The following is a 12508-nucleotide window of genomic DNA, read 5'->3' as shown; positions in this document are numbered from 1 at the left end:
CGGAGAGTCACCATGTAAATGGCCCCAAAGTGAGCAGCTTGAGCGGATATAAGTGGACTCACTCAATGAAATATTTAACAAAGACAAGAACTTTTCTATTTTATTACTGTTTAAAAATAATTCGGTGGGACAGTAACATGTTTAGAGCTTATTATAATTATTATAACATTTGAAGTGCTTAAAAAAACATATATTAAAATATATAGTGATCCCTCGCCACTACGCGCTTCAAGCTTCGCGCCCTCAGTCCATCGCGGATTTTTTTTCCAATTAAAAACAAAAACAAAAACAGCTGAACTGTCCTGAGCCAATCGCGTAGTCTTACTCTTGCTCCCTCCCCCTTTCTCCCTGCTCTTTGTTCGTCAGGCCGTGCACTGGAGTTTTTTAAGTTAACGATGTTGAAAGATTTTTGGGTATGATCTTGCCACAGATGCTTGTAAGCCAAAGCTTCAAAGCGCCGCATGCGTCAATCATCGTTTAACTTGTTAAACAGTTGCTGTGACAACACATTGTGTGTAAGTGAGCAGTGTAGTGGAGTGAGTGGACTCACTCAATGAAGAATTTAATTAAGCCGATCATTTTTCTGTTACAGTACTTTATTCTCGTTTAAAAATAATTTGGCGGAACAGTAACATGCTTGAAACTTAACATAATTATTACATTTGAAGTGCTTAAAAAACAATTATTATTAATATATACATTTTCTTTTTTAATTCTTTGGGGGAAAAAAGGAAAAATCATGTCTTATACTGTATGTATCTCTTTCCAATGCTAAATCTGAATAAAAACATTGAACACACAGACTCATTTTTTTTGGAGGGGGGGGGGCGCTACTTTGTGGTTTTCCACTTATCGCGGCGGGTTCTTGTGCCCATTAACCACGAAAAATGAGGGATCACTGTACACAGCAGTACACACATCAATGATGTGACCAAAAATTTAAAGTCTTGAAAGAATATTCTACAACTCAGAATATTCTACAACATACATTTTTGCAAAGTTTTTAACCAGATGTATTTTGTACTAACTGGTCAAGCCTTTTAACAACATTGTGTTTGCATATTTTTAACCTGCATATACACTTTTTGCTGGGGACGGGACATTGATGAGACCAAACAGATTAGGTGAAAGGGGGTGAGGGCTACATTTATTACAAGTATGCTGATGTGTGTAAAAATGAAAAAAATGAAAAAAGTAAAAACTGTTATTTTGGGGGAAACCTTTCTTCATATAAAGGAAAATTACAGTAGTTGTGTTTTTGTGGGTTTTTTGGGGGGGGGGGGGGGGGTTAAAGACATGTCTGCGTAGTAATTCTTTTTAATTATTTTTTATTTTTAAATGAATGATGGAGAAAATAAATATATTTTAATTAATTAATGAGTGCACAGTTGAATTCACGTTGATAGTAGAAAACGCATACAGTACAGGAGGACTGTAAGCTGCGGGTTGGCAAGTTCACACAGTTTAATGTTATGCTAACTATGATGCAAATCGGACTTTTAGTAGCAAAATTAGTGGCGTGTTACCCACCTCCACAACATTGACGTCTACTTAGTGGCTGCTGCTGCTGCTGCTGCGGCTGGCCCAAAAAAAATTCTAATATCCCTAAAGGGGGTGGATGAGGTGTCATGTTGACATGTATTTCTGTCAGAGTTGTGTGAGTGTGCGTGTTTGTTTACGGAGGGAAAAATGGGCCGGCACATTTAGCAAGTGAAAAGGGGTAAATGTAAGTCCGAACATAATGAAAATACACTAATTCACCGAATAATGGAAGGGTCAATTCTATTCTTACAACATATGGGAAGACATAAATTATCATCATTAATAATCATCATCAATTATAATCATTATATAATCCAAATAAGGTTGCTTAAAAGTTGGTGGGGACAATTTGAGCATCCTGAAAAGTTGGTAGTGTTATGTCCCTACTGTCCCTATGCAAACCTACGCCTTTGCATACAACTGAAGTCAAAGCAGATAATCAGACAAGTCAAGGAGAGCTTTATAAAACTAATCGTGTCCATATTTTTTATATCAAATGTACAATCTATATCGTAATGTCTATATTCCGTATTTTAAACGTATCTGTATCTTTTAATTTACCCATACATTTATTTTTAATATAGACTGCTAACTCATCGTCAAAACTGAAGAAAACGTGCCAAAAAGGATGGGAGGTGTTCATCTTGTTTCACTTGCGTAGTCTTTTCTAATGTCAACCAATTAGAATGCGATGTCGTGTCCAAGTGAAACTACGGCAAGCGAGTGGCTCGAACTGCCTCTCAAACGTGTGATTATTCACCGTTAACAGCCACCTAAAGAAGAAGGTTCAAAAGTCAACGGGAATTCAGGTAACTTCAATAAGAATGTATATGCGGCTGTGTGATAACGGAGGTCTGAAAACTCATTCCACTATTAAATTCTTGCGAGATACAACGCGCATTGTAAATACTGTCGGTTGTGAGGTAACGTCATTTGAATGGATTTTCGTAATTTCCATTGGTTAATTCCAAAACTATGCATGCTACACAGTTTCTGATTACATCGTTTACTATACCTTTTGTTTTGTTGTCCATCTTTCTTGATTACTCTTTATACAGTTTTTCCCAATTTACATCGATTTCCCATGTTTACATGGAGAAAACGACACATCGGCAATGTAAAACGTGTACTGTACTAACTACAACTGCTACCATGGTGAAGAGCTTCTCTCTAAGTACACACACAAAAAAAAAATGTATTCAGGTAAATCTGGTGAATGAATAGCAACAGGTGGCTACACAACATTTAGGGTGTCATTGTGAATGACGGTTTGATTGGACGTATTGTAATGATAAACTCAGTTAAATTAAATTCTCTGCAGAATCAACTGAAATGTACTTATACAAAATAAAATACAGTAAACTACTGTACAACAAAAATGAAAAAAAAAAAAAAAAAAAAACAACGCATCACGCTAAAAATGTAATGTGTAAAATATAATAAAATAAAACGGTTAAATCCCGAACACATGAAACCTTTAAAGAACAGGCTATCCTAGTCAGGAGAAAAAGCTAGTCTAAAAAAGATAGTCTTTAACCTAGATGTAAAAATGACTAGATTAGTGATGTTGCAGATGTCAGGGGGCGGGTTATTCCACAGCCTGGGGGCAACAACTGCAAAAGATCATACCTAGAAACTAAATTACGAATGCGTTTAAAAACATTAGTTCAAACAAAAACAACAGGTTTATGTTGGTCTTAACAGGGAGCAGCTGGATTCAGCCATATAAAATGAGTTATGTCATATTCACTGTTGCCACTAAAGGGCAGTGTATCCACCCAAAATCAATAAAACTAAATGCAAACACTTTCAAAACAAAACATTACAACGCCACTTTAATTAAACGATTACTCAAAGCAGCAAAATTCGAATCTTTTTTCTAATCGAATTACTCGCATTAATCATTGCAGCACTAAATTAGAGACACACCGATTATCGGCCAGGCCGATTGTCTTCGCCAATGTTTGGAAATTTGACGTATATCGGTTTCAGCTTTTTTTTAAAATCCGACGTGTAGTTTAGTATCTTGCTCAAGGATAGTTAGGCGAGGTCATCAGGGTTTTCTTTTCTGTGAAAAAAATTCTGAGAGCTATTCATTTAACCTTTTATTCAACTTTATAAAATATGTTTCTGAGTCTAGGAAATTGAGGCACTTCTAGAGCTATTATTTTCTATTTGTGTGATTCATTGAACATGCTTTTGGCATTTCAATGAAGTTCAGTGTTTGCATTATTCCATATTTTTACACCACTTTTGACACTTTTACTGAAAATGAATATCGGTTCCAAAAATCGGTTACAGGCTAACTACTAATAATCGGTATCGGTTCTGAAAAACCCATATCTGTCTATCTCTAGACGATAGTACAGGAGTAATATGTTGACGGCTGGAGGAAGGATAAAAAGAGACACATAATTGGACGTCTATCATCATTATCAATAGCTCTGAAAGAGTTCAAATTAATATACTAGCCCTTCTAAAAAAATAGCATATTGTGATAAAGTTCATTATTTTCTGTAATGTACTGATAAACATTAGACTTTCATATATTTAAGATTCATTAAACACAACTGAAGTAGTTCAAGTTTTTTATTTTTAATATTGAGGATTTTGGCAAAAAAGTCCAGAAAAAACAAAAATCCCTATCTCAAAAAATTAGCATATTTCATCCGATCAATACAAATGTTTTTTTTTCAATACAAAAAAAAATCAACCTTCAATTAATTATATCAGCTGTGCACTCAATCCTTGGTTGGGAATCCCTTTGCAGAAATGACTGCCTCAATGCGGCGTGGCATGGAGGCAATCAGCCTGTGGCACTGCTGAGGTGTTATGGAGGCCCAGGATGCTTCGATAACGGCCTTAAGCTCATCCACAGTGTTGGGTCTGGTGTCTCTCAACTTCCTATTCACAATATCCCACAGATTCTGTATGGGGTTCAGGTCAGGAGAGTTGGCAGGCTAATTGAGCACAGTAATGCCATGGTCAGTAAACCATTTACCAGTGGTTTTGGCACTGTGACCAGGTGCCAGGTCGTGCTGAAAAATAAAATCTTCATCTCCATAAAGCTTTTCAGCAGATAGAAGCATGAAGTGCTCTAAAATCTCCTGATAGCTAGCTGCATTGACCCTGCCCTTGATAAAACACAGTAGACCAACACCAACAGCTGACATGGCACCCCAGACCATCACTGACTGTGTGTACTTGACACTGGACTTCAGGCATTTTGGCATTTCATTCTCCCCAGTCTTCCTCCAAACTCTGGCACATTGATTTCCGAATGACATGCAAAATTTGCTTTCATCTGAAAAAAGCACTTTGAACCACTGAGCAACAGTCCAGTACTGCTTCTCTGTAGCACAGGTCGGGCGCTTCTGCCACTGTTTCAGTTTCAAAAGTGGCTTGACCTGGGGAATGCGGCACCTGTAGCGCATTTCCAGCACACGCCTGTGCACGGTGGCTCTGGATGTTTCTACTCCAGACTCAGTCCACTATTTCTGCAGGTCCCTCAAGGTCTGGAACTGGCCCTTCTCCACAGTCTTTCTCAGGGTGCTGTCACCTCTTCTGGTTGTGCAGCGTTTCCTGCCACACTTTTTCCTTCCCACAGACTTCCCACTGAGGTGCCTTGATACAGCACTTTGGGAACAGCCTATTCGTTCAGAAATTTGTTTCTGTGTCTTAGCCTCTTGCTTGACGGTGTCAATGATGGCCTTCTGGACAGCAGTCAGGTCGGCAGTCTTGCCCATGATTGCGGTTTCGAGTAATGAACCAGGCTGGGAGTTTTTAAAAGCCTCAGGAATCTTTCACAGGGGTTTTGAGTTAATTCGTTGCTCCAGATGATTAGGTTAGTAGCTTCTTTAGAGTACCTTTTCATGATATGCTAATTTTTTGAGATAGGGATTTTTGTTTTTTCTTGACTTTTTTGTAAAATCATCAATATTAAAACGTTAAAAGGCTTGAACTACTTTAGTTGTGTGTAATGAATCTAAAATATATGAAAGCCTAATGTTTATCAGTACATTACAGAAAATAATGAACTTAACCCAATATGCTAATTTTTTTTAGAAGGGCTAGTAGTTTTTGCCAGAGCAGCACAATGATCTAAGTAACACGCGTTTCTGTGCTCCCAACAGAATGAGACGCCACAGTCTCCTCATTTTGGTTTCCTGCTGTCTTCTGTGTGTCCACACTCATGGGGAAGCTCAGCAGCAGGGAGAACCCCCCATTGTGGAGAGTGCAGCTCACTTATCGGCTCACGGACGGCTCGATAAAAACATGGTCCAGGATAAAGAGTGAGCAAAGCCTTGAGATTGCATGATTCGCTTGGACTTTGAGCACATATGTCAAAAGTGTACAGCAATTTGTCTCTTGTCTTGCAGCCATATTATGGAGCATTTGGACGGTGTGATTGACAAACCAGAGAAAGACATGTCCCCTCAGGAGCTTCAGCTTCACTACTTTAAGATGCACGATTACGATGGCAACGACTTGTTAGATGGGCTGGAGTTAGCTACAGCCATCACTCATGTCCACAGAGAGGTAGGTACTGTGCTGTTGCGCACACATTTGCTTTTCCTCTTTAAAGTGCGTACGACAGGATAAAAAAGTCTTAAATAGCATTATTATGTGAATTAAAATCATATTTTGAGACGATTCGACTATATACAGTATATGGCAAAGCGCAGATGATGAGAAATTAGTGTTTTAATCTGCCGTCTAACCACGGCAACCATTATAGGGCTCTAGCGTCCCCAACAGGTGGATGACGTCAGCGGCAGAATGGTTTCATCTGATTTAGTATGCAGCACATTAAGGGGGAATTATTGCAAAAAAATGCGACGAAGATAGCCGCAAAATGTCATTGTTTTAGTCTCTACTTCAATATTTTAAAAGGATATTCTTTTTATCCAAGTATTTTTCCCAATTGCTAAATAAATGGTATGGTCATGATAAATAAATACAGTGCCCTCCATAATTATTGGATTTATAATAATTATGTGTTTTTTAGCTTCTAATTATTATTTTTTTCTTAAATAATATGGGACCTTAATGGAAAAAAAGGCTACGTTCATACTACAGGTCTTAATGCAGGAATCCGATTTTTTCGTGTTTTTCCGTCTCGAGTGAGGCATTAACTTGACGGTCTGAACGTGACAAGTCGCATAGAACTGGACCATTTCAAATCCGATCTGGGTCACTTTCGTATGTGGTTCAAATCCGATCTGGGCCACATTTTTCCAGACTGTTGCGGTGGTCTGTACTGTCCACTCTCCCAAATCGGATTTCATGCAGCAATTACGTCATCAAATAGCGAGAGAGACGCTTACCGTAGCGGTGCCGCTGTGCAATATTAGCGCCTAGCTTGCAGTGAAGACGGCTTTTGGGGAAGGGCTGGGCTTGACAACAGTCATAAAAAATAAAAATGGGTTGAGGATAAACCTGAGAATGCTCAGTTTTCTCTTTGCTCCAAGTGAGCAATATTTCAACATTGCCTACACGGCCGAGAGTCGGGGCAAACTGCGCATATGTGTGTGTGACATGCAGGGACAGTGCGTGCATGCTATCGATCCATATAAACTTTGAATATAAGCCTAAACGGGGATTATTTATGTCTGTTATTTGTGTCCTCCTTTTGAAAAGCAAAATATGATATCCCTGGAATGACGGATGACATGTGTCATTTGTTTTGATGCTTCTGCGCATGCGGGTCTTCATGCTCAGCGCGTGTCAGACTCCGAACTAGTGCGCATGCGTAATACTTGAACGGTCTCAATGGACAAAGTCAGTCTGAACGGGCACGCCAAAAAAACGGATATGACAAAAAATCGGATTCGTGCATTAAGACCTGTAGTATGAACGTAGCCAAAGAGAAAAATCCAACCTTCAATACAAGTGCATTTATTCAGTGGGGAAAAATCCCACATAAAGAAATAATTATTTGACATCAAATAATGTGTGTCACAATTATTAGCACCGCTGGTGTTAATACTTTGTACAACCCCCTTTTGCCAACAAAACAGCACCTAATCTTCTCCTGTAATGTTTCACAAGATGGGAAAAGACAGAAAGAGGGATCTTCAGCCATTCCTCTTTGCAGAATCTCTCTAAATCATCCAGAGACCTGGGTCCTCTCCTCTGTACTCTCCTCTTCAGCTCACCCCACAGGTTTTCAATGGGGTTGAGGTCTGGGGACTGAGATGCCCATGGGAGGAGCTTGATTTTGTGTCCGGTGAACCATTTCTGTGTAGATTTGGCCATATGTTTAGGGTCATTGTCTTGCTGAAAGACCCAGTGACGACCCATCTTCAGCTTTCGGGCAGAGGGCCCACAGCATCACTGACCCACCCCTATACTTTGCTGCTTTTCAACATGCGCATCTTTCGTGGCACTCCAGACCCACTTAGAGTGTTTGTTGCCAAAAAGCTCAATCTTGGTCTCATCTGACCAAAGCACACGGTCCCAGTTGAAGCCCCAATACCGCTTGGCGAACTCCAGACGTTTGTGTTTATGATTGTGAGTGAGGAAAGGTTTTCTCCGTGCATGCCTCCCAAACAGCTTGTTGGCGTGTAGACAGCACCTCATACCCACTGTGAAGTATGGGGGTGGGTCAGTGATGCTGTGGGGCTGTTTCGCTTCCAAAGGCCCTGGGAACCTTGTTATATTCTTTGTGTAGAATCTGAAGTATATGCGATTGCCTCTAGAAATCTGAACATGTCATGCCTGAAATGTTAACCAGAAGTACGTTTGCTAAGCCACTAACCGTAAGCTTTACATTCGGTAAAAAACAAAAATACACTTCTCCTTCTTCATGCATGTTGTATCAGTAAAGATCCCCCACCCTCCCCCACCCACCCATTTGTTCGCATCTCTTGCAAATCCTTTAATCCAGCGAGTTTTTATGTTTGGTGTCCTCTATTAACTGCAATTTTGCATTGTGGAGAAGACTGTCAATGATTTATAGTAGACTAAAGTGGTTAGTACGAGGAGTGGGAACCTCATGGTACCTCACGATCAAATTTGCCATACAAAGCTTACGATAACGATGATCTCATGATATGCCGATACAACGATTTTCGATACATTGGTCAGTAAATCGTCTAATAAACCTAAAAACAAGCTTCTGTTATAGACATTCAATCCATTTGAACTGGAAGGGTGGCAGCGAATGCATGAATGGCAGCGAATGATTCGCTGCCATCCCTCCCACTTCAAACAGATTGAACGTCTATGGCCGTCAGTGACAGCCAATGCTTGGCTGCAACGAGGTAATTTGGGGGGGATTTCAGATCATTACCGTGTTGATTTTCAGTCGCTTCCTGTTTATTTTGGGGCATTTTATGAGTCACTTCCTGTTGATTTTGGGTTACAGGACAGGAAGTTACCCAGGAATCTCTCAAATGAATAAGCAGTGACCCAAACTCAACAGGAAATGACCTGTAAATGCCCTAAAAAGAACCGCAAGTGACCTGTAAATGCCCTGAAAATCGGACAGAATGACTGTGAATTAGTGATGCACGATAATACATTTTTCAACCGATAACCGATAATTTCCTCCTCATTCCAACCGATAATGTCAAGCTGATAATTCTATTAAAAGATTTATGTAAAATTTTAAAGTATACACAAAAGAAAATATTGCTGTGCAAAAATATAATTTATTGCTCTTTTTTTCAACATAAAATATGAACAAGTCGTCAATTCAAACATCTAAATAATGACAGATTGTCTGACATTGTGTAATGGTAAACATTTGGCAACAATTACTTACAGAGTAAATACCTATGTTGCACAAAAATGCCTTTAAAAGTAAGCCATTCCTAACATATATAACATTAATACACTACAAAACACACCTCCTTAAAACTAGTCAGTTTTAAGTGTAAATCAATAAGTGAAATTATCTGCCATCGCTTCAAGTGTATTTCTCTCAGATTTCTTGGAAGAAAAATAGCTAGCTGAAAATAATCTTAACAGCCTTGTTTTAAGCAATACATTATTATACTTAATCCTGGAAAAAAAAAAAAAACTTGGAAGAAGGAAAGATTTTGAATAATATTTGTGGCTACAGAATATTGATTTAAGAATTTGATTATCTACTGTGACTAATTGAGCAGAAAAAAATAAGTTAAATAATTTGAAAAGTGATTGCTAATGTTATATGCTTTTTTGCACACTGTGAAAATGATTAACTCAAAAGAGCGAGATGTCATGTACCCATTCTGCAGCGCTTTGTTTACATTTGCGGCTTTCACGACATTTGCTTTACAGCAGCTAAACTGCTACACGGCAGTACTATTTGGACGGAGTTGGAGCTCGCATCCGTGTGCGTGTTGTTTTGTGCGCGAGTTTTGTTAAGCTGAAAATAAAGGCAGTGTAACAAAGTCATCTGACCGCTCGTCATTTTACATACTGAATGCATTATTGACTGGCTGACTTCGTTTTCTCCATGTTTAAATTATCATCTAACCACTGTGCCGTCATGATAAGCTTGCGTACTGGACATCACTATTTCATGAAGAATGGTGGTCGTATAAACTGCATTATTTTTTTATCCAGGGCTTTGGTTCTCGGGTCATTTCGGTAAAAAAAAAAAAAATCTTGCCTCATCTCGGCGGCGGCGGCAGCCATAGGGCCTGCCGGACCGGTCAGAGCGGCGGGCTCCGTCGGAAGACAGCTACTTGCCGACTATCGGTCTCCAGTCGTGCCGGTGTTTAGCCTTAGATGCGAATTTACCACCCGTCTTGGGCTGCATTCCCAAACAGCCCGACTCTGTATCGTCACAAGCCCTGTAGTTTAACTTAGTGAGTGTTTACAATAGCTTTAGCATTCCCGCTAGCAGCAGCCTCGTATTCGTTCCAAAAATCTTTGTGATGCAGTTTTAAATGGCTGCTGGGTTAGTGGTTTTGAATGAGGATGCTTTCTTTCTGCCTCGTGGAACTTCTACGGTACATGTTTCGCAGATGGCGAGAGCGTCGTTTCGTTTTTTTAGTAACAGCCGCCATAATATTCAACTACTTCTTGTCGTCTAACTCCGCCTCCTCAAGCCCTCTTCCCTCAGGGGCTTCAGAGAGGGGAGGGGTTGAGGAGGCGGCGTGCTGAATTCTTCGGTTGCGCACATTTGGAGTCTAAATCAAGTATATAATTATCGGATTGCATTATCGGTTGAATTTTTTTATTATCTGGATTATCTGTGTGACGTCATAATTGCCATTATCGGCCGATAATTATCGGTGACCAATATTATTGTGTATCTTTACTGCGAATGCTCTGGTTTATAATGAACGAACGTTCCCGGTCTAAATGGATTGGACGTCGTGCACTGTCAATGCAGCCTTAGAGTTAACTGAGACACTATTATGGTGGAATATTGTGGTACCAACATGTTGGTTCCTTTTTATTTATTTATTTATTTTTTCGACATTGACAACTTTTTAAAACGTTATCTCGATTCTTGGCAGGAGCATAGCAATAACCTTTTCAGATACAAAGTATCACGATATATCACCATTTTGATATTTTATCACACCCCTAGTGTACTTTTTCAGGTATACATTGACTTTTTTTTTTTTTTTGCTTCACTTTTAGGAAAGCGGAGCAGACACCCAGGCAATGCGTGAGGAAGATTTAATCAAGCTCATTGATGATGTTTTAAGGGATGACGACAAGAACAATGACGGTTACATTGACTACGCAGAGTTTGCCAAATCACTGGAATAACATATCAGCTCAAACAATACTGCTGTTAATTTCTTTGTCCACCAAAAAAACGTTAGGAAGCTGCTGAGACTACCGGAGTTGCAAAGACCAGCCAGTATTGTAGGGTAACAAAAATAGTTGTTGGACCCTTCTGAAGCAGCAAACTGTCACCTCAAAACAGCTGAATGTGTAAAATATACAACTTTTTAGGTTTAATTGTGAACAAAATTTCTGCACTTTCTATCCTTTTAGTTTCAACAAATAGTGCCTTTCAAACACAATTCAAAAGGTTTTTTCCCCCCAGTGTTTGGCCAAGGTTACGTACCTTAATTTGGGTCTGTCTCTGGGACAGTGTTTTTGTTTTTGTTATGTGAACCAATAGTACAACATCAGTGCATGAACCTTGTTAAGGTGAAACTTCCTATTTCTTCCTAAAACGTGTAACAGATTCTTGAATTGTCACGCAAATGAGCCAACGACTGTCTGAATGTGTTCATGCATCCAGCAGATACATGAAAGGAAAATGTCATAGCAGAATGAATGTAAGCCAGTTCTGTCTTGTCATGCTGCCTCTATCACTGGATAAGACTGACTTGCTGCTGTCTGTAAACTCATAAAGATAAGCTCACACGCACTTAAGTTCATAATATGCCAGCTGCCTCCATACAAAAACACCTTTGTCGAATCCATTTGTGATTTTTGATGTACAGTTTGCTATTAATTAGTTGTATGAATATATATTTTCCCATCTTGTATTGATACTTCTCTTGTTAAATACAAATATTTAAAATCCCTAATGAGCATGCGCTTCTTTTGTATTTTTATTGACAACCAGTGTTGTTTTTGGCAGCCCTTTTAATTTTTGTATTAGTCTTTTGGATGAAAATACTCTTTAGTCTTTGTGTATTTTCAGTTATTAGCAGGGGTGAAAGTGGGCCAGAACGGTCAGGAACGCAGTTCCGGTATAAGATTCAGGGCCAGAACGCAGTTCCGGTATAAGATTCAGAGCCAGAATGCTGTTCCGGTACACGGTGCTTTGATTCCGAAAATATGACGGCAATTGTCAAAAGGCTATGTAAAAAAAAAAAAAAAAATGCTAAGATGCCACACATGCATTTCATCTCCAAGAAGAAAACAATCTACCAACATCAGATTTACATACACAAGTGTTAACAACAAGAGTAATAAATTGCTTGTGTAGCGTAATTCATTTCCACCAATATTTATTATTTATTTTATTCCACGGACAGCATGTGATCAGCAGCGATAG

The 12508-nt window shown here is 39.2% G+C and overlaps 1 protein-coding gene across 1 annotated transcript; it reads left to right on the top strand.

Moving 5' to 3' along the window:
* The first annotated feature begins 2195 nt into the window (after positions 1-2195).
* mcfd2 (multiple coagulation factor deficiency 2, ER cargo receptor complex subunit) lies at positions 2196-12035 on the top strand. The gene is made up of 4 exons (XM_057847702.1): positions 2196-2351; positions 5676-5834; positions 5922-6081; positions 11128-12035. Exons 2-4 carry the CDS (start codon positions 5677-5679, stop codon positions 11257-11259), a joined length of 450 nt encoding a protein of 149 aa, XP_057703685.1. The 5' UTR covers positions 2196-2351; position 5676; the 3' UTR covers positions 11260-12035.
* The last annotated feature ends 473 nt before the right edge of the window (positions 12036-12508 follow it).

The sequence above is a fragment of the Corythoichthys intestinalis genome, chromosome 10, assembly GCF_030265065.1.
Source record: "Corythoichthys intestinalis isolate RoL2023-P3 chromosome 10, ASM3026506v1, whole genome shotgun sequence".
NCBI lineage: Eukaryota > Metazoa > Chordata > Actinopteri > Syngnathiformes > Syngnathidae > Corythoichthys > Corythoichthys intestinalis.
Note: the sequence above shows the minus strand (reverse complement) of the source record. Positions and strands in the feature narration are given on the sequence as shown.